At 34.6% G+C, this 21,095-nt stretch overlaps 2 protein-coding genes and 1 pseudogene across 6 annotated transcripts; 2 read left to right on the top strand and 1 right to left on the bottom strand.

Moving 5' to 3' along the window:
- Positions 1-226: 226 nt before the first annotated feature.
- LOC112294090 (uncharacterized) lies at positions 227-1,690 on the top strand. Of its 4 annotated transcripts, none has more exons than XM_090243629.1 (4): positions 227-393; positions 571-719; positions 841-1,098; positions 1,241-1,690. In XM_090243629.1, the coding sequence occupies exons 2-4, from the start codon at positions 655-657 to the stop codon at positions 1,374-1,376; spliced, it is 459 nt and encodes a 152-aa protein (XP_090099755.1). In that variant the 5' UTR covers positions 227-393; positions 571-654; the 3' UTR covers positions 1,377-1,690. The 4 variants fall into 4 exon arrangements, with proteins under 4 accessions (XP_090099755.1, XP_024400009.1, XP_024400010.1 ...); XM_024544241.3 differs by having other exon boundaries at positions 814-1,098; XM_024544242.3 differs by having other exon boundaries at positions 555-719.
- Positions 1,691-4,893: 3,203 nt separating this feature from the next.
- On the top strand, positions 4,894-12,848 carry LOC112294894 (amino-acid permease BAT1 homolog; annotated as a pseudogene). The gene is made up of 17 exons (XR_016497876.1): positions 4,894-5,416; positions 5,820-5,914; positions 6,105-6,180; positions 6,452-6,601; positions 6,842-6,903; positions 7,096-7,180; positions 7,410-7,544; positions 7,744-7,864; positions 8,046-8,176; positions 8,294-8,397; positions 8,531-8,615; positions 10,234-10,331; positions 10,490-10,728; positions 10,955-11,136; positions 11,277-11,513; positions 11,701-11,830; positions 12,095-12,848. The product of XR_016497876.1 is annotated as an amino-acid permease BAT1 homolog (transcript).
- A 6,149-nt stretch (positions 12,849-18,997) lies between these two features.
- LOC112294319 (uncharacterized) lies at positions 18,998-20,539 on the bottom strand. The gene is made up of 3 exons (XM_024544616.2): positions 20,403-20,539; positions 19,423-19,912; positions 18,998-19,315 (listed from the first exon to the last, which is right to left on the bottom strand). The coding sequence occupies exons 2-3, from the start codon at positions 19,882-19,884 to the stop codon at positions 19,181-19,183; spliced, it is 597 nt and encodes a 198-aa protein (XP_024400384.1). The 5' UTR covers positions 19,885-19,912; positions 20,403-20,539; the 3' UTR covers positions 18,998-19,180.
- Between the last annotated feature and the right edge of the window lie 556 nt (positions 20,540-21,095).

The raw sequence follows: 21,095 nt of genomic DNA, 5'->3' as shown, positions 1-21,095 counted from the left end.
ACAAAAAATGAGCTTGTCACTGCCACATTCTATCTCAACAAACACTAAAAAACAACACATAATCTTCATAAATATATATATATATATATATATATGAATTCTACATAGAGATGGATGAATGAGCTTCCAAGAGTATGAACATCCACAATCTTCGAACTCTTTCGGATGCCCGAGACTGGGGCTTCTGTGGACAACTCTCAATGCCAATCTTTGGCCAATCTGCGTCTCGATCGATGCCGCGACCGCAATTTGCATTCGAACTGCTCTTACTGCTCCACCTTGCAGACTAATCCTTTCCCTCGGCTCGCGAGGGCAGAGAATTTGGCTGAATTCGAGCGAGTATCGTAGAAGTTTGCCATTCCAGGCGGAGATTCTACGCTCTTGAAGCCAGTGGTGAGTTTTTGAGGGTGTTGTTGAGATTTGTGGGTGTTTTCAACCGCATGGATTCGTGGTTTGTGTTTTTCTGTGATTGTTGGATTTGAGTACCTGAAAAGTTATAGGCAATAAGACAAGTGAAGTCGTCGATTGATAAACGTGGGCCTGATTGTGTGTAGCTCCGGGTTGTTGCAGAGTCAGGAGTTTGTAAATGGTATCAAGTACAACTCGTGGCGAAGCTGTGAGAGCTTAGGGGCCGTGTGAGACAGTGTTTTGGGCATGGCGATATGCGTTTTGATTCCCGCACGGCCGTTGACTCGCGGTGCAACGCGAATACATGATAGGTACATTTATTCTTCCAATGATTTACTTTTATGATTCATCTGTAGGCTCGCGAATGCACGCATAGTTTCTCACTCTTAATATGTTATCGCGAAGTCGTGGACTGTCGAGCGGACCCAGCAGTGGCATAGCAAGATTTTGCAGCAGCGATGGAGAGCTGGTGTCGGTATTGTTCAAGAACAGGGTTGCATTTGGACGTGAACTAGGGTTTACTAGCCAAGGGATGCCAGTTTTTTCGCGAAAACGAAGAGTGATTGCAACGGCTCAAGAGAGAGATGAAGACAGGCTGCAAGGAGGTGGCGAGAAGCCGTTCTATGCAGCGATTGAGTTTTGGATTCAGGCTGCTCTTGTTGTCGTTGCTTTTGGATTTGTTGACGCTGGGTAAGCTACTGCTATCTCATCCAAACATACGCTATTTTTTTAGGAAAAAAAACCTCTTCAAATATGACATGACTTATTAAACTGCAGCGTGAAGTACTGCAAAAATGAGGTGGAAATTTATGTTATGAAATATTCGTTTCAGGTATAGTGGAGATTGGTCGCGTATAGGAGCCCTTTCACCCGAGACCGAAGCACAACTGCGAACAGCTGCGTACTTTGTTGTCCCTTTCTCTGCATCAGTAGTTTGGGCTATTGGTAAGCGTAAGAACACATCGTAAGATTCCACTTAAGGTGCTGAAGTAGGTATGACATTTGTACTACTGAAATTAGCTTGGAAAAGCCCTTGTGAGAGTTTTGTACCCGATTTGATGCTGTGACAAGTTCCCTAGTTCGCAGTAGCATTGTAACGTCCAAGGATACCCACATTTGGGATGTGTTGTAGGTGAAAGTATGCAGCACAACTCATGACATCACAACACCGTTTACGAGTCGAATCTGAGCCTTGTTAATTTTATTTTAAATTTTTACAAGGAGAGGATAGTTGTTTTAAGACAGTTTCTGTCATACAGAAATGATCCAACTTCATCAGTAATTGTCCAGTTAGCATGTGTGTATGTAGTCTATGGTGGTCTCCAAAGGAATTGAACCCATCAAACATTAACTTCTCCAGATGTTCTAAGTGCTGAACTTGCAGCTACCGAAAGCTATCCGTATGCTATCGTGGAAATAGATACCAAAAATATCTTATTAATTGATGCCAGAAGTTGGAATTGTAGTGGCCTTGAACTCACCGATTTGAACCTTTCAAAGGAGCTTTAAAAAATGGGTGTGATAACTGGGAGCGAATGAAATTGCATTAGCAAGAATACCACTACGAGGGACTGATGTTAGGATAATAAGCGAGGTCACCCTGAAGGGGCCAGTTGCTTTGGTATCAAAGAAAGCATTGCAGTCATCAGTAGCTTAGGATTAAAAGTTTGCTCATGTTCATCAAAGAAGCTGTTACAGTTTCACAGACCTTGAACAAGAATATGCACATTCATACAAAATAAACAATCTGTATAGTGCTATACAGAGCCACATAGCATTTATTTGCATTAATAATGTAACTACAATCCACTTTCCATTCAGTGGTGCTGGAAGTCTGCACCCCAAACCAGATCCATCAGCACAATGCTGATAATTCATGTACATGTGACTACAAGTCTCCAAGGCTCTGTTCATTTCAATTGAAGAAATAACAAAAATGTTGAAGCAGAAGTCAATCAACAGGTTTATGGCTGAAGTACAAACTTGGGTTGATTCTTCATCTGTGTGTAATGTAAGTGCTAGGTCAACAATTGGCATAAGACAATCTCTCATACCTCTCTCATCTCATTGAATATTTTAGATGGAAACTACACTCCTTAGTTTAAACAACTGAAGGTGGCAAAAAAAGAGAAAACTTGGGTGGAAATGAAGTCTCCAGATCCATTGGATATTTCACAATGCACATATTTTGATACACCCTTGCAACAATAGGAATTTTTTGAGAGTTATTGGATCAATAGATAAGTCATGAGGAAAGTTTTAATAGTTACTTCATAAAGAGGTAAATATAATTATGGTGGATTTGTATATAGATATCACAACATTGTGGTTGGGCTATTTTAAAATTTAAAGAAAAAAAATTTGATCACTTAAGGTATAACATTCAAAGAAGTAAAACATAATAATAAATTAGAATTCTTACGTCTCTTGAAAAAAATTATCTACTAAATATCAAGTATAAATAATAATAAGATTTTTTTTGATACTTCTTCTTCTAGTGAAATATTTATTTCACATTAAAAAATCATCACAAATAAAATTTTAAGTCGGCTTCTCTTTTATTTGTTGATATTTTTTAAAAAAATTAAAGAGATTTTTTTTTCATAATTCTTGTATTTTTAAATTTAAATATATAAATTTTTTATTGTTCTTATTCTGATAAAAAATATTTAATGTATTTGAAAATATATTTTATTAAAATTTAAAACTGAAATAATTAAAATATAATTTTTTGATTTGAGGTTAAGAAAATTTTATTTAAAAAACACAGATTGACTCTATAATTATATATCTTGGTAATAAAAATTTTAACAAGTAAAAATTAGATTTGAATAAAAAATTCAAGTTTTTTTTTGTTTAAAGAATTTTTTATAATATACAAATATTCACTGTTAGGTTTTACAAGCATGTTTTCTTTAGTGAAATATAATAGTATTAAATAATAATAATAAATATCGTTTTTAAGTGATTGATGACAAAAAAGACAATTAAATATTTTTAAAATCTTTGGATGCACACACTAAGCTAAATAGAATGAATCAAATTAAATTGATACATAGTGGGAATCTTCTATAGAATTTTAGATGAAGCTAGGTAAGTTTTCAACACCAGATTATTTCATGCAAATGAAATTGGTCGTGATGGTATAAAAGCAAGAATAAAGTTCTTGAAAAATTAGGTGGTTGTTTTTATATTGGTTTTGAAGTTTTTTTATTTTATTTTTTATTTTTTATTTTTTTAAAACCATCTTTTCTAATGTATTATTTCCTTGAATGTGAAAAATGAAAGATCCAAAAACTCTACCAAATGGTATTAAAAATCTTATTCTTCACATTTGTTATTTATATAGTTGAAAAGTTAGAGATAAAGAGAAAAATATTGATTTATTTTATATAACTGAATTGTAGACATAAATATTTTTGAATTATAAAATTCTAATTTTAAATTTAAGGAACTATAAATATTAAATACTATAAAGAATATTGGAGTTAATTATTTTCCTATTTGAATTGCATTAAAACAGCTTCCAAACAAAATAAAATAAATATCTATTATTTTTATATAGATTTTAGCCGAATTTGGAAAAACTTTAATCATAAGAGATACATTATCAACTGCATTGTCAAAAGATTTTATTTTGCTAGAAAAGAATTAGTGGTCATCAACCTATATTTTCATCGCAAATGATTCAAAGAAGTTGAGATTTATCCATGTTACCTTTATTTAAACTTAAATTCACTTTTCTTGTTTTTTTTTTTTTTTTTTTTTTGAGAAATTAATATAAGAAAAGCTACAACAGATCTTTTAGTTACAATAGACATCTATACAAAGATGGTATTAGAAAATTAAACATCATTTAATAAACGACAAAAGAAAATATTTTTTAAAAAAACAAAGGGTACATAAAAAATTGAGATTTATCCATGTCCTACTTCAAATAAATAAAAAAATAAAAAATAAAAATCACAAATTAGTGTACAAATATTCTACACCTCAATCGAATCTTAAGTTTTGTATCGAGACAAGGAAGTATAGACTGAATAATATTGTAAAGATAAGAAAAGTCTTTAAGAAACACTTGAAGTTGTAATACGGCGGCATGTTAGTTTGGAAGAGGAAGTGGGCTACGAGGTGGTGTGGTGTGGTGGGTGCGGCGCCATCCTCGTCGCGTGCAGGCTCCGTGTGGGCACCGAAGTGGAGATGGACGAGACGAGGGGAGATGATCCAAGGCCAACTGATTGATTGCTCCATGATCTTGTCTGTCTATGGATCTGCACTCGGACACAATCCACCGCCATCCATTGCTCCATCTGTCTTCATCCATCTCGCAATTCCCATTCTTCTTGTGGACAGCGGAAGAGACGGTCCACAGGACAAGTGCCGGTAAATTCCTTACGTGACAGGTAGCCGACACTTGCCTATGACAAAAATCCTGCGCTTCACTATTTAGGACCGTTTTTTTCCAATTGGTTTAATGTCGTGGCAGTCTAGGAAATGGCTGGTTTCGCTTATATGTTTCATTGATGCAGCTCTGCTGCGACTTTGTTGGATACCGTGCGAGAAGGGAGCTCAAGTGTTGCAACCGGGGTGGAGAGATTGCTTTCTCGTGTTTCAGTGAAATTGGGTCCGTGCGCAAAATCCAATTCGTGGTTCTTCTACTTGTTGATTGTTCAGGGTTAACTCTTTCCAGTTTGTTTGGCGGGGAGAGAGAGAGGCTGCGGAGACGGTGGATGGTTTGGTCTGTGATTGCGGTGGCGAGGGATCAAGTTCGTGTGACTTGATTCTCACTGTGGAGTTGGAAGGAATTAGGGGAACTTCGTTGGGCAACCCGTGTAGTCTGATGCTGTGAAAGTCTTTAGCTCGGGATTGGATAGCGGCATCGCAGATTTTGTTATTCAAAGGGTTAACGGGAAGAATTGTTCTTAATATCAGAAGTCATTTACTTCTCTGTGACATGGGCCAGAAACGGACAGGCCTGCGGATGAGAGTATCAGGCCGTCGACATAAGGTGTTGCTTCAACTCCTCTTCGTATCTTCTCTGTAGTGAAATTTGTCTTGATTTCATGTACCTTGTATGGAGTAGCCTGTTGGTGTTTGTAAGTACATGGAACAATATTGCTTGAAGCTATCCTTGCTAAAGCCTTAGCAACATTCGTATTCAGCTGGTTTGGTTGGGGTTACCGTAAGCTGCAAAACGCTCCTTGTTATTCAAAGTCTGTTATGGTTTTTCTGGTTGATAGGTTTGGTTCAATTCTACACGATCAGGTAACGGGTTATCTGGATCAAACAGGTGGTTGCTGTGACTGATTCAGGGTTCGCAATTTTATGATGTGTTGATTGACTTGAGTTGTTATCAGATGAGAGACTGGGAAAGTTGCATTGGCATTTATTGATTAGATGGCATTGTGCAGGATAAGGTGCTGGAGATTGCAAGCCTAAATGAACAATTGAGCTTGTTGGGTCTTAAAGTCGTTCCAGTTACAGCTGATGGCAACTGTTTTTTCAGGTTCATACATGTGCAGTGAGCGCAATCAATTTATGTATTCATTCATGTTCAAGTTTCTATGTGTATCTTGGGCGAGTTGGAACATGACTAATCAAGGTTATGGAGGATATATTACTGAGTGGTGTCATCCATGACCGGAGAATTGATCAGGAAGTCAACAGGCTGATGATACCGAGTATGTCTTTGGCAGGGCTGTTGCGGACCAACTAGAGGGGGCTGAAGAGCAACACTCTGCTTACCGGCAAAAGGCTGTAGACTACTTACAGGTGCGAAAATTATTCAATTATTGGTACAAAAGTTCTTAAAAATCATGGTTAGCGTGCATTTCAATCTCGTAATTTGCTCTGCTATTCTACACATTTCACCAATCACATATACAAGTGATACGTCAATTGTATGTTCCATTCAGGTAGTACAACAAGTACATCCTAATGATAAGATATAAGTTTTACGTAGAGTGTTACTTGTATATGGACAGCTTGACTGGTTGGAGTCGTACCAATCTGATTTAGTACATCACTTTCTTTTCGCTTATAGGAGCATCGAGAAGATTTTGAACCATTTTTGGAGGATGGAATACCCTTTGATAACTATCTGAAGACGATGCGAGAGAATTGTGTGTGGGCAGGCCACATGGAGATACAAGCCACATCACTTGTTACCCGGACAAATATCTGCATTCATCAGGTATATCATTAAGAGTATGAGTAGTTGGGATTTAGAGGAAGTGAGTCCTTGAGACACATAGATTGTTGATATCTGGTCATTTAGTTACTTAGCAGCTGGTTTCTTATCATCTTCAGTCGAAGGGTTTCCATATTTCTGGATTATTGATAACTCCAGAATCCGTGTGCGCTACATTTTGTAGTAGACCATACAGTAGTGCCTGGTTTGGAAGTACTTATAGTTGGGAAATTGTGCTCGCAGTTGAAGACACCAAGGTGGCATATTCGTAATTTCAATACTGCAGATACGAAGACCATTCACCTGTAGGTTTCTAATCTATCTCATGTGGATAATTATTTGGTTTGGGGGATTAACAAACTTGCAGCATTTTTATATCAGGTGTGCGTAGAAAATCATCTCGTACATGTATACTCCGCATTTTATCTAGTTTACAAGTGAAGAGATTTCTGCTGGATTCGTGTAATTTCCTCAACGTTGTAGTAATCTGGGGACAGATCATATCACGATGGTGAACACTACAATAGTATACGGAGACAGGATGATCCTGGTATTTGTCCAGCTCTACCCTTCATAATTGAGGTAATAAGTAAAGCAAATGCTTCCTGTGTTCTCTAAATTGAAAATCCTTGAGGTTGTTAATAGTTGTATATTCTAAAGCTTATGTTGACTCGACAAGCCTAAGGAATCGTCACATCTTTCAGAAAAGGAAAACATTGTGCCGACGATGAGTTCTTGACATGTTTCTGTCTGGAGTATTTGTCCTAGTTACTAGTATACTTAATATTAATGTCTCTTTTTTTGTGTGAAGGGTGATGCTACGCCTGCCACTCAACCACCGCCAATCAAGACGAGGAGTTTTTCAAGAGATAAGGGTATTGAAGCAGCAACGATGAAGAGTGTAATGGAAAGAAGTGGCTGCACAAGTGAGACTCGAGTTCGAGAGGTAATGAAAACAATATTCACCAATAATTACTTTTACTTGCAGATCTAAGAGGGGGGATATAATACAACTAGTCAACGTGGTGTATGCTTATTTTCAGTGTATATGCTGCGTTCTTTTTACAGTCCTAACGATTCCTTTTCCCTCCATACAGATATTTTTTTTCTAAGGCTATTTCTTTGAGTAAATAATGTTTGTGCAGGTTTTGCGTGACGTGCGTGGTGATGCAGATGCAGCTACAGAATACTTAATTGCAGAAATGAGTGGAGATGCCAGCTCTAGTTGCTCATATGAGAGTGATTCTGGGTCCCCAGCAGCGACTAGTACGTTCTCTCAGTGATGACTTATCTAGTTGTGGTTCATGGCTTAACTTGTGGCTGCAACTTCTGGAAAAGGTCCTCGTGGCTGCAGTGAAAACCACAGAACTGTTTATTAGAGATGGATTCATCTGTGCACAATTAACCATGTAGGATGGTGCCTGACCTCTGTTGATAACCCGTACAGGTGATCAAAGCAGTTTCTACGGAACATCGATATCAGGTGAAGATGATTCGGCAAGATCGTTGGTTTCTTCCACCATTAATGAGAGCGAAGGAGGAACTGGCATTTTTAATGATTCCTCTGCATCTTCCAAGGTGTTTTTCTTTAGCACAGCTCATCTTACGCAACTAACAATTCTTCATGTACCTTTAGTCCTTTATTCATTTTTCATGACGGCGTAAGCTGATTGTTATCTGGGCATTATGTAATAGCAGAGTGTGGGCAGGAACAAACCATGTCCTTGTGGTTCACGGAGGAAGTACAAAGCTTGCTGTGGCACCTCAAGAACCCGAATGACTTTAGCTTACATGTCCAGGTTTAATTTTCGAACTTTTGTTCAATATTCAATATTACTAGTGGGATGGCGCATACATATAGTAGATGAACAAGGTGTCTTTTTTCAACCTTGGGTAGTCGTCTTAAGGTTTTGGTTGTGTAAATTTGTGAAGGGCTGAGGAGAGTATTGCCAACAGACTCAGGAGACAAAAACAGAAAATTACCATGGGTTATCATCACACAAGCAACGAAGAGATGGTACGTGCTTCGCCTGATATGGGAGCCCTATGCATTTGATGAAGTATTGTGACTATTATGTTCACATTCATGTATATTGTTCCATGATTCATTTTCAGTTATCCTTCATTAAGACTAAAACTCATGAACGGTTTGATGCCATTGTCAGTAGTATCATGATGTGCAGAAATTTGTCACACTTTTAGGAAAGGTTATTTTGTTGTAGGAAAAGAGTATGATAGGGATATGAAACCAATGTCTGGAAGACTGGTACAATTTCCATGAGTTGCAGTAATTGCAAAAAAGGAAAAATATATATATATATATATATATATATATATACATATATTTGTGTGCGTCAAATTTACTTTTAAACTCAGAAACTACTGTCAGTATGTCTTTCTTATATTCTTTATAGGTAAGTCTTATTGACAATTAGATCTTAAATTATCTCCTAATGCACATTTGGTATGAATCTCGAACAATATTGCCGTTGGTGCATCCAGAATGTGTCCGAAATTTGTCTTTTAGAAGTAGGTATTTTCATCTCTTTATCCAAATCGAGAGTTGCCCACTCATGAAACGATTGAAACAAATTACAATCTACAAAAGCTTCGTAGGAGAAAGTATATGTGCAGCGCAATATTCTTGCTATGAAGCTCGAATTTACTACCAACATCAATTTCAAAAGCTACAAGACGATGTTAAAACAAACTCCACGATCGTAAGGGACCTAAATAGTGTGCACGTCAGGAATAACCACAGTTTTTAACCCGACAAAAGTAGTACCACCTCTGTTATTGATCTCTTATAAAATCACTACGGCTTCGTTGTGACATGTTCAGGATATTTGTTCTCAATATTGTACTAATATTCCTGTCATTTAAGGCACTAATTTTTATTCTCTATGTAGCGCATCTTTTGGTGCATCGTGATGAAAAGTACGCATAGAAGAGGAATGCCTCCTGGAAGCTGTAGCACAAAGGCTTTTGTTGTCGACTACAATTCTTTCCCTCCACCTTTGGGCGTTTTATTCTTTGTTAATTTTATGACACAAACACCTCCCTGAGGAATTTAACTTATTCACGGCTTCGGATAGAGTGTCCTTTCTCTAGACACCAACACCAGCTTTAAGTGGCTGCAAAAAGGATAAGTTGAAGTACCACATTTCCAGCAATACAATTGTAGAGGCCGCAGATATGGACTCTGGGGAGAAGAGGTTACATGAACTTGGGTACAAGCAGGAGCTCAGACGCAGTCTCTCGTATGCCAATTTCCTACAAACCTTACAGCCTCATTTTGTTCAAGTCGTCCAACTTCGACGTTTCTCGCAAACCAAGTTTCCAAACATCCGAGCAGTTTTACTTGGGGTGCTTGTGTTTGTAGAGGCATCTCCAACTTCGCGCTAGGTTTCTCGTTTTATCCCTCCTGTTGGGCGTCACAGTGCTTATCAACACGGGTTTAACTTATGGCGGAACAATCACTTTCACCTGGGGCTGGTTCATCTGTGGATTTTTCAACTTGCATGTGGCCTTTGCCATGGCTGAGGTACTTCATACATGATCAAGCTGAAACCACTTGATCAATGTTCTTAAATACTTAAGTGATACAATTTTGATCCCAGCAACTATTGAAACAGATATGCTCTGCGTTTCCGACATCCGGTGGGCTGTATTTCTGGAGCGCCCAACTGGCAAGCCCAGAGTGGAAACCCTTCGCCTCATGGATTACAGGCTGGTAAATAAACCCCCACTTTTCAAATGCAGTAGTAAGAGGATTAAGTCTAGTATTTCAGTATGATACTATTTCTTAGAAAAAGATCCGTAAAACCGCAAATTCCAAGATTCAAGTAAGCTTGAAAAATTACTCGGTTCTACACTCGACTTTGATGGCAGGTTCAACGTTGCTGGCCAGTGGGCGGGTACATGCAGCGTCAGCTTCGCCCTCTTCGAACTCCTGAGTGTGATGGCTTTGCTTGCGACAGGCGGAGCAAACGGCGGGGGCTATCTCATGAATAAGTATGAGGTGGTGGGCATCAACGGCGTCATCTTGTTCTCAACCGGCTTGCTCAACTGCATGCCTATCCAATACCTCGACTACCTGAGTCCATTTTCTGCTGCTTGGCAATTAATTGGTAACATTTGAGCTCAACACTTGACGTGGGTTTGGACATAAACAGCCTTACTGCAGGGATCTGTTTGTCTTGAAGCCTGCGTTGGTCCCAAATGTTGTACCCAGTAGAATTTTGGGACCAACCTAAAGTTTAGGGGCGATGTTCGCGCAGCTTTGATTCCTTGTCCTGCTTTTACTCCATCGATTCACTAATTTGTGAAGTTCATTACTTGGAAAATGCATTACAGGAACATTTCTCTTGATCATTATTCTCCCCTCGGTTGCCACGAAGCGACAGTCGATCTCTTTCGTTTTTACATCATTCTATGTACCGACAGATCTGAAGCTTCCTAGTCGACCTTACATTTTCCTACTGGGTCTCATCATTAATCAGTATGTTATTTGCGGGTATGATGCATCTGCACATATGGTAAAACCTCCGTCTCTCATTTTCTATTATCAGTTATGCATCCTACTCAACACGTAGATCATACATCAAATACAGGATGATGTCCCAATTAAACCGAAATTAATTGTAAGATCCTGACTGGTTTGTTCACTGACCTAGAGGCTGAAGAAACAAAAGCCTCCGACCGTGATGGGGCGCTAGGGATCCTGAGCTCTGTCGTGGCCACGCTCGTTGTTGGGTACGCGTTCATTATGGGAATCACCTTCGTGATGATGGATTCCAACATGCTAGTTGTTCATGGACCGGTATGGGATTGGTACCGGAGGGGTGCTCTGCCTTAGCATCATAGCTGTAGCTATGTACATGTGTTGCATGAGCAGCATCACCAGCAACTCAAGGTTAGATTACTCCTCACACACTGAACAAACATGCAAGAATAAAATGATCTTAACCTCCCCCCAATCTGCCACACTTGAAAATGTAATAGTATTTAATAATTTCCGTTATATGTATATTGCTGAAAATTCTTGTAACTGTCTGATAATATCTTGGTAACTATTTTCTCCTTTCCATCCACGGATCCAGGATGGCATATGATTTCTCAAGGGATGGAGCGCTGCCTCTCTCCAAAACATGGCAAAAGGTGAATCGTCACGAGGTTCCAGTAAATGCAGTCTGGCTCTCTGCACCAGTTGCATTCGTAATGATGCTTCCGGTGTGTCATCTTTCCTCCCCTAATTGTCATACCCACCCTTTCATACTCCATCTGCAATGTCCTAAAAACAAATCCCGGACGAGCCAAGCTCAGATTAAGAATTTCAAGAACAACCACTGCAGTTCCCGAAGTGTTAACCCATTCTTATGTCGAACCTTCAACCTAAAACATGAAACATAGTGCACAAGGAAGGAACCACAGGATGCATACCATAGTGATCAAATCTCAAAGCCGTGTGAATTCATATGAATTGTGCTGTGGCAGTCTTTGGGGAACCTGGTGGCTTTCCAAGCCATGACGTCGATTGCCACAACCGGAAACTACATCTCCTACGCTCTCCCAATACTGATCCACATCACTGCCGCCCACCGCACATTCGTCCCAGGGCCTATAAACCTGGGTCCCCGCTGGTGGAGCCTCACCGTTGGCTGGGTTGCGGTGCTGTGGGTGGCCACCATCACCGTCCTCTTCAGCTTGCCAGTGCGATACCCCTCGACACTCCAGTTCCTGAACTACACCCCCATTGCTGTGGGCGGTCTCTTCCTGCTAGTTGTCTCATACTGGCTCCTCAGCGCTCGCAACTGGTTCAAGAGCCCTCAGCATAACTACGATCAGAAGAAAACCGCTGAAGAGCTTGTGGATTGAGACACCACAGCCATGTTCCCCATGTAGCTAGACCCCAGCTGCACATGTTTTGAACCCTTCTCAGTCTGGGAGCTAAGTGCTCACACAACCTCTCAGAAACCTGCCATGAACAGCAACTGCTCGTAACCAGTCTTGTCTGCTCACTGGTTGTGGGCTCACATCGTTTGCAATAAGATAAATACTTAGCTGGTGAGCCTGCAGTTTTGGCATTGGAATATTGTGTTGGAGTTTAGTGTCCTTGTTTTGCCACTTGTATGTTTCAACATTGGCATGATTATATAAGGTGGTCAGACTATATGGGGTAGTTAGAACTAGAAGCAACATATCTTGTTTTATTCTATGATCCTATATTAATTAATTTATTCTAGTTTAACATGTGGGCACACTTTGTTGTTAAAGGTAATTTTTTTTTTTTTATTGATATTAAGTTGTTCAAATGCAAGTATCAATCATAAGTGGCCACAATATTTTTAATATTAAAATTTCAAAAAAATTCAAGAATTTTTTTTCAAAAAATAAAATAAAAAATTTAGAGCTAGCCATAGATCTTATTTAGGTCTTTATTAGTTGACAATGTAGAAATGTCCTAACTATGGCCACAAAAGTTATTACTTTGGCAACAAATAAATATGTAGAATTTGGCAAAAAATTATATAATATTATTATGACAATCTATTTATCCATAATGGCTTGTTTCTACGTTTTTCTTTATAAAATATTATTTCATAATTCTAAATTAGGTCCTACTACAAAGTCAAGTTATTTCTATCTAACTCATGTTCTAAAACCATTTACCTTGGCAACACTTAATTCAATGTTTAACAAGCATATGTTTGTTAGTTGGCACTTGATTGATGATTATAATATTTAAATGAATAAATAAATAATTTCTAGAAATAACAACAACAAATCACAAGAAGATATCTCACACATATTAACAAAAAAATATGTTTTTCAAGAATCCAATGTCATTAAAGCCCATTGTTTCCAATTTCCTTGCCTCTTGTAGTCTTATTGATAATTTGGAAACTTGATAAAGTTGTTGTGCACTTACTCTAATAAAACATACAATGATTTATTAATTTTTTTTTATTTTCTTAAAAAGAATTAAAACTTTTTGAATTAGATGCCATTGATTTGCAAAGTCAATGATTTCTAACCTCTATTTTGTAATAAGATCTCTTAACTTATGCTTTATAGTAGGCTCTTTATGGTTGTAAAAGTGTTGCAACAAGGTTTTATATATTTATTTGTTCAAGTATTTTTTTATAACCTCTAATTGCATTAAAAGATCAAAGTTAAAACATATACTTCAACTATGCCATTGTAAGTAAAAATAAGTATTCACTTGCTTGAACATAGATTTTACAAAGTGCATGGTAGAAAAAAAAATATATATATATATTTTTTTAACATCTATTTAAATAGAGTCTGTTGCGCAAAGTCTAAGATCTTTATTTGTTGCTTTCTTAGTTCTAAATGATATATGGTAAGAATATTTTCGATAGATTAGCCAATCTATTTATAAAAACTCAGTAAATTGTTTCTCTTGGTTGTTATGTAAACTTTAATTTTCATGTGAGCTCTCTTTCTATGTGATATTAGTGCACAAAAATGCCAAATCAAGTTTGTCCATGCACAAATAAATCTTTTCTCGTGCAGAAAAATCTAGGTGTTTTGAAGGCATGTAGTTATGTTGGATAATTTTTGGTACTTTTATTATAGGGAAGCCTAACTCTTATTGACTTCTTTTTTGATGTCTGCATACATGATTTGATCAATGAGTAGAAAAAATCTTAGTCAATCACTTTTTTTAGTGTTCTATGTTGAATTGCAAAAGATAATATTTAAGACTTATTACTTTCTAATCCTTAAAAAAATTATTGAAATCTTTATTGGATCTCCAAGTAAAATATCTTTTATATTTTGTAAGCACATTTATCTCAATGTACCAAATATAGAGCAAAATATTGATATCCAAAAATTGATTGTCTAAGACATATATTAATATAAGTTTTTGGTTTATGACAAAAACAATTGGTGTGTAATTGGTATGAAAAAAAAAAATTATAAGAACATAATGGCAATAGTGCAATAATATTTATTCTCAATTTTTATCAAGACAAAGGCTACAAAGAAGGATATATACAACATTATGATTTTGACAATATAGAATAGAAAAAATTTAGTCTTGATGGTTTTATACATAGCATTTACAAAGAACACCACATTCTAAGTATGCAAGAGGTCTAAAAATTTGAGATGGATAAAGAAGATACATGAGACATATCTATTTGAATCTTTTTTTAGTTTGATTTAAAAAGATGCCAAATAAAAATTATCTACAAATAAATCTATACAAATTCTATTATCTAATCTCTTAAAAATTATTGTTGGTACAAAATTTATTATTTTTAAATGTAACTTTTGCTCTATTATTCTTATATTGTAGGTAAGTCTAGATGTTTTTAGAATGCATGCCTAAATCAAACAATTTGGTGATAACTTTTTTTTTTTTCTTTTTCAATCAACCTCAAGTAAATAGAATAAGCAATAGAGTGGAATGAAGGTTTGTGTTTATGGTTTAGTTCTTCTATAGAAAATTTCTACAAAATATTTAAGAAATAATAATAATAAAAAAAATTAATCATGACATTGATGAAAAGGTAAAATAAAAAAATGAAGTGCTTACCAAGATGTTTGGTTCTAATCATCTTGTAAAGGCAATTAGTAAGTACACCAAAAGAGTTTACTATTCTTGTTGTTTTGGTTAACTTGTGGTTTTTGTACTAACCTCTATAATTGCAATTGTGGAAAACCTTTCAAGTCATGCATTCAGACATCAAAAAATTATCAAGTCATGATGAGTTGTATTATTGTGAGTAAAAAATATTAATGATGATTCTATAACTTGTCATAACCACTAAGTTGTTGAAAGTTCTTTTCATGATTGTTTGTAACAAATAACTGGCTTCCAAAAGCATAATAAGAGATTTATGAGACATGATTCTTTGAGATCAAGGCTCCAAAGATTCAATGATTATTTTATAGAGTTTACAAATAGATTTTTTAATATTTCAATTTGTCACAAGTGGCATTTTCAAAGCTTTTGATGAGGTATTTATGACAGAAGAAATAATTTTTTTTCAAAAAAGACACTTTAAATTTTGATATTATATTTATCAAAGCTAAATAAGTGATTTTATGTAAATTCTATAGAATCCAAAATAAGTTCATGTAGTAATTTCAAAAGTATAAGTAATAAATGTCTATTGCTTCAAATCTCTTATTTTTTCATCTCTTACATTTAATAATATAGATGACAACTAAAAGATCTTTGCTTAGTAAAATTTACAATCCATTAAGTAATTTTTATTTTGAATGCTTTTTAAATACAAACTTTTTCTTATTTTATTTTTGAAATATCATAAAATATGAAATCATTTTTTATCTACTTTTATTTTATATTATTAAATAATATATAAATAATCTATTTTATCTTAATTTAGTATATACTTATTTAATCTTTGATTCAAGAAGTGCTCAAATCTTGACAAAACATATAAAACTAGTAGTTAGAAATATCAAAGGTAATGCTACCTTAATCTTCAAAAATTATTGGCCAAAATTAAAATTTCTTCAAAATCTAATCTTAATCAATAATTTTTTTTAAAACACTTATATTGAAGTTCTTTGAATAATCTAAATCTTTATTTTATTTTATATACTGAATTATTAGATATTGAGGTTTTTGATGAAAATAGTCTTTGAAGAATAAATCATGATTTAGAATTTAAATAAATAAATAAATAAATAAAAATTAAGATATTTTTATTTTTCAAAAAATATAATTTTAAATTACTCAATTATATTATTTTAGTTTATAATAATATGAAATTTCAATTGCTTTTAAGAAAATCAATTATTTAAAAAAATTACCTGAGATTTGTTAGTTTTTGACTAAATATTGTAATTTTAGGTAATTTTTTTTATTCTATTAAAAATTATAATAAATTATTTCTCGTAGTTATCTTATTTATATTAACCTTTATCTTCTCTCAATATATATATATATATATATATATATATATTTATATTTAAGGTTGATAATTGATCTTGTCATCTCATGAATTTGGTCTAATTATCTTTAAATAATGGGTTAAGTATAGCCTTAAGTTTAAGACCTCCATTGTCTTCTTTAATAAAATTTTAGATCTAGTTTACATCTAGCTCTAGGCTTTTGCTTAGAAAAATATTTTTATTATCTTTTATTCCTCAAAAAAATTAAAAATTACTGCAGTATATATATATATATTTTCTTTTTACTATGTTTTTATGAAGATGATTTAGATATTCTTTATACTTTTGTGGTGGTCTAAGATTTATTTATTTATTTTTATTTTTTTGATTTTATATGACTATTTTATTGATAATGATTTAATAATGCCGTTTGTCTTTCAATCCTATATTCCAAGATTTATTTTTTTGAGTACTAGTAAAAATATTAAAAAACTACCAAGTCTTTTCAATACTTGGTTTCTATCTTTTTAATTGCTCTAAGTATCTAAAATTAATTTTTTAATTTTTAAAAAAGTAATCTAAGATGCTCAAAGGTATTAAAATAAAAACACTATTTATCACTTATTTTTTGAAGAATGGATTTATACAACAATTAGAAGATGTATCATTTTTTTTCTTTTTCTATTTCTGTAGTGCAATCATCACTTATTACAAAATTATTTCTATAAAAAAAATTATTTTTTTATTTTCAATTTTTTACTTATTTAAATCATTAATTATAATATATATATAATAAAATAAAAATACTATACTTATTAATAAGTATTTTGTAATAGTCAATTTAAAAATTATTAAAAATTAAATTAAAATGTATTAATAAAATAAATAATAAAAGAAAAATAATAATATAGATATTATATCTTTTTGTGCAAGATTTAGTATTTTTTAATCAAAACAATTCTCAAAGATACTATATTCTTCTTCCTTTTATCAACAGCCATAGAATTCTTTTGAAATTATTCTAATTAAATTGTACATTAGTAGTATTAAAATATTACCAGATTGTTCAAATTTTAACATAATTTGTAAATTATTTTAATATCGTAAATAATAACATAAAAATATATAGTATACAATTTTTAATTTGAAGTAACAAATTATTGAGATCAATTACCTATTCCCCTTCTTATAGCAATTACTTCTTAACTCTATTATTTTGGTTGTTTTTAAAAGTAGTCTTAAGTCTTTGACGACAACTAAAATTTTAATTGAGAACCAAAAAAAAATTAAAGAGTAACGTCTATTAAACAACTTTGCCTTAGTTCTATACCTTCCTGGTTATGTTTTGGATTTATAAGCTCTATTTATCACTTTTAACTTCATTGTTACACATTTGTAATAATAAGTATATATTTTCTTATTTTGTTATGGAAGGTTGAAGATAAGATTGTTTGACTTCATTATTATAGGCAATTGATTTTCTAATTTTTAAAATTGATTATTTTGGATTTAAACTAATCTTTTATACATACTATTAAAATATAATCTTGAAGTTTTATTTCTATACTACATGCCACTTCTTGTATCATACCTTATTCTTATTTACTAGGATGTTATTTTATTTGTAAGTCCAACTCTTTTTATTATTTAAAGAAGTAGTCTAATTGAAATACTTTTCATGGTTTAAAGCATTTATCTATAATAGAATCTTCTATCATGTTATACCTTTTATGTTTTAGTCTTAATTGTGGTATTTGCTAAATAACTTTTAATTTTACTACAAATTATGTTAGGTAATGGAATTTAATTTTCTTTTGTAATTTTCTATTATTTTTTCAATAAGTACTTAAATAAAGAATAAAAACTATAGATATGTCTTAGTTATATTTTTTAAATAATTTTTTTATAGTTTAGAAATACTCTTGCAAAATTCATAAAATAAAATACATTAGTACAAATATAAAAATTTATAAAACACAAGTAAATGTCTCAAGTTGTATTTTTATGTAGATAAGAGAATTAAAAAAATAATCTTATATGGAACAACATCTCTTTAGATAGAATATATATATATATATATATATATATATATATTTATTTATTTATAATCAAAATTAAGTTAAATGTGTATATATATATATATATATATTTATAATAGTTAAATTATAGCTGTATTACTTGTGAAGGTGAAGATTGATATCATAAATTTTTCATTTTGCATCATCAGTAATTTGTTTCATTCTTTGTAATACTCTATATTATCTTAAAATGATTTTATTATTTGCACATGTAAATAAATGTAAAACTTTTCTTATGTTTGAAATTGATTACATTTACTTGCTGATCACTTTCATTCTCCAACAAGATACAAATAATATACTGAGGAGATGAACTTATCATTCAAAACCATTTTCTTTTACTTCAATCTTCTTTATCAAAGTAATATTATGCACGACAATGTTGTCAAGAAAGGCAACTTATCAAACACTAGGAAAGACGGCATTATCATACAAGGCAAAAGGTACTTTATAAAAGTAAATAGTTACATTGAAAAGTTTGAGACGAAATCAAATCTTCGAACACAACTCCTGATTATGATACCTTTTTTTTAATAACAAATATACTTTTTAGATTCGGTTGTACAGAACTTTTCCTGTACACATCGACATCGCAAACCCTAAAAATCTAGAGGTTGCGGTTAGTGGCGTCTTTCACGTTTTTGCTCGCGTCATCGGCGGCGTTCTGCACGGCCCCAGTTCCGTAATCGAAGTTCTGCTTCAAATTGTCACCCACGTTGGATGCAGCATTTTGCGCCTTGTCCTGCAGCGACGTAACTCACAGATTAGAATATCGGATTAGTTAAGGTTTTGGGTGATCTATGCTTTTGAGGTTGGAAGAATGCGGTACGTAGAGGCCATGGAATGTACCGCAACAGATTGGCCGTTGTTTGCTTTGGCAGCATTCAAGGTATCCTCGGTGGAGCCCCTCACTTCCTTGGCTACATCCCTGGCCTTGTCTCCTGCCTCGTCGACCTTCTTACTGCCTTGGTCGACGGCTTCCTGTGCCTTGGCGCCCATGTCCCGACCCACGTCCTTCGCGGTCTCCTGGGCGTTGCCGAAGGCGTCCGCCACCTGGTTGCCGAAGTTCTTCGCGTTTTGGCTGGCGTCTTTCCTGGCTCCGTCGACGAAGTTGTCAATTCGTTCCGGGTTTCCGGCGGCGACCACGACGAGCCTCCTTGCAGACCTGGTGGTAAGGGTGGCGTTGTAGAGTACGCGTGTGACTCCGAGCTGGACGGTGCGCGAGCCCAAATGGCTTGCAGCCACGGGTGTGATTGCTAAGTTGGTAGTCTGCATTATTGATGTACCGTTCACTGTTGCCATGGCTGCCATTTTCTGAGTATGAATGAAATGCACTCTCCTGCACCGAATGAAGGTGAAAACGGATTGGAATTAGGTTTCATAAATCAGAATCGGCGTTTAACGAGTGTTTCACACAGCGATTTCGTAGATTCAGATTGCACCATAACTAACAAGCCTGCAGACGAGCCAACTTAATCCGACACAAATATTTCATGGAAAATAATGGAAATCGTTGTAATGATGTTGCAACATCATCAGACACTGACTCAACCGCAATCACAACCACTGGAAATGTTATGTAATGTTCTTGACCAAGACTCTGATTTATTTACAAAAAATGGCAGGACGACTGCTATCATGTCAACAAGGATGTATCTAACATTGTCAAGGAAAGATCTCTAACTGTCTCCCACAGAGACTGATTTCTTTACCCCGTTTATTGAACCGATGGCGTGATCAGTGCATTTCTACTAATTCCTGCAAATTGTAACACCTATTTCCATGGTTTACATGAAGCAACTACCGAAGATGTCGTTCAGTGCACTCACCTGGATATTCACAAATTTCGAGATTGAAAGTATTCCTTGATGCAACTGCAATGTTTACAGAGATAGGAGTACACACTAGAGCTTGACTTCTGAAAGCATGGTTTCAGGTTGGGCAATATATGGAGAGGAATTCTGATTGCAAAAACCAGCCGCTTCGCAGGAGAGACGTGTCCATGCAGGCACTGAGGCACGTTAGTTTCCCAAGTGGCGGACAGGTAAAAAAGTATTGCGGTCCTTTACATGCCCACTCCCACCTCATGGAACTTTTGATTGGATCTTCACTGCAGCAACCAGCCTCTCTTATCGATCTACATGGCGAGGATTTTCTTGATTCAACCGATTATCACCACTTGGCTTTTTCCGGAGCCTCTTGATCCACTCCAGTGAGTAATGCAAACCAGTCTAGTTCACTTCATTGCATGCCTCAGGAATAACGATGCTTAGTTGTACAAACCATACACCAGCAAGTACAACTCCATGTAAGTTCTTTTCTCAACAAATCAGCTGTTCCCACTTTGAACATAACTACATCGTAATTAGAGTTCAGAAACAACTAGTATGATAATGCTGCGGATTCTTAATCACCTTTTATTTTCTGGGAATATTAAATTGACCCACTTGAATCTTAAATGAATTCATTGTCACTAAAATACAATTATTCACCAAAACATTTAGTATTATTTGGTGTTTTTA

The sequence above is a fragment of the Physcomitrium patens genome, chromosome 17, assembly GCF_059467195.1.
Source record: "Physcomitrium patens ecotype Gransden chromosome 17, ASM5946719v1, whole genome shotgun sequence".
NCBI lineage: Eukaryota > Viridiplantae > Streptophyta > Bryopsida > Funariales > Funariaceae > Physcomitrium > Physcomitrium patens.
The sequence above is the reverse complement of the archived record's forward strand: the minus strand, read 5'-3'. Positions and strand labels throughout refer to the sequence as shown.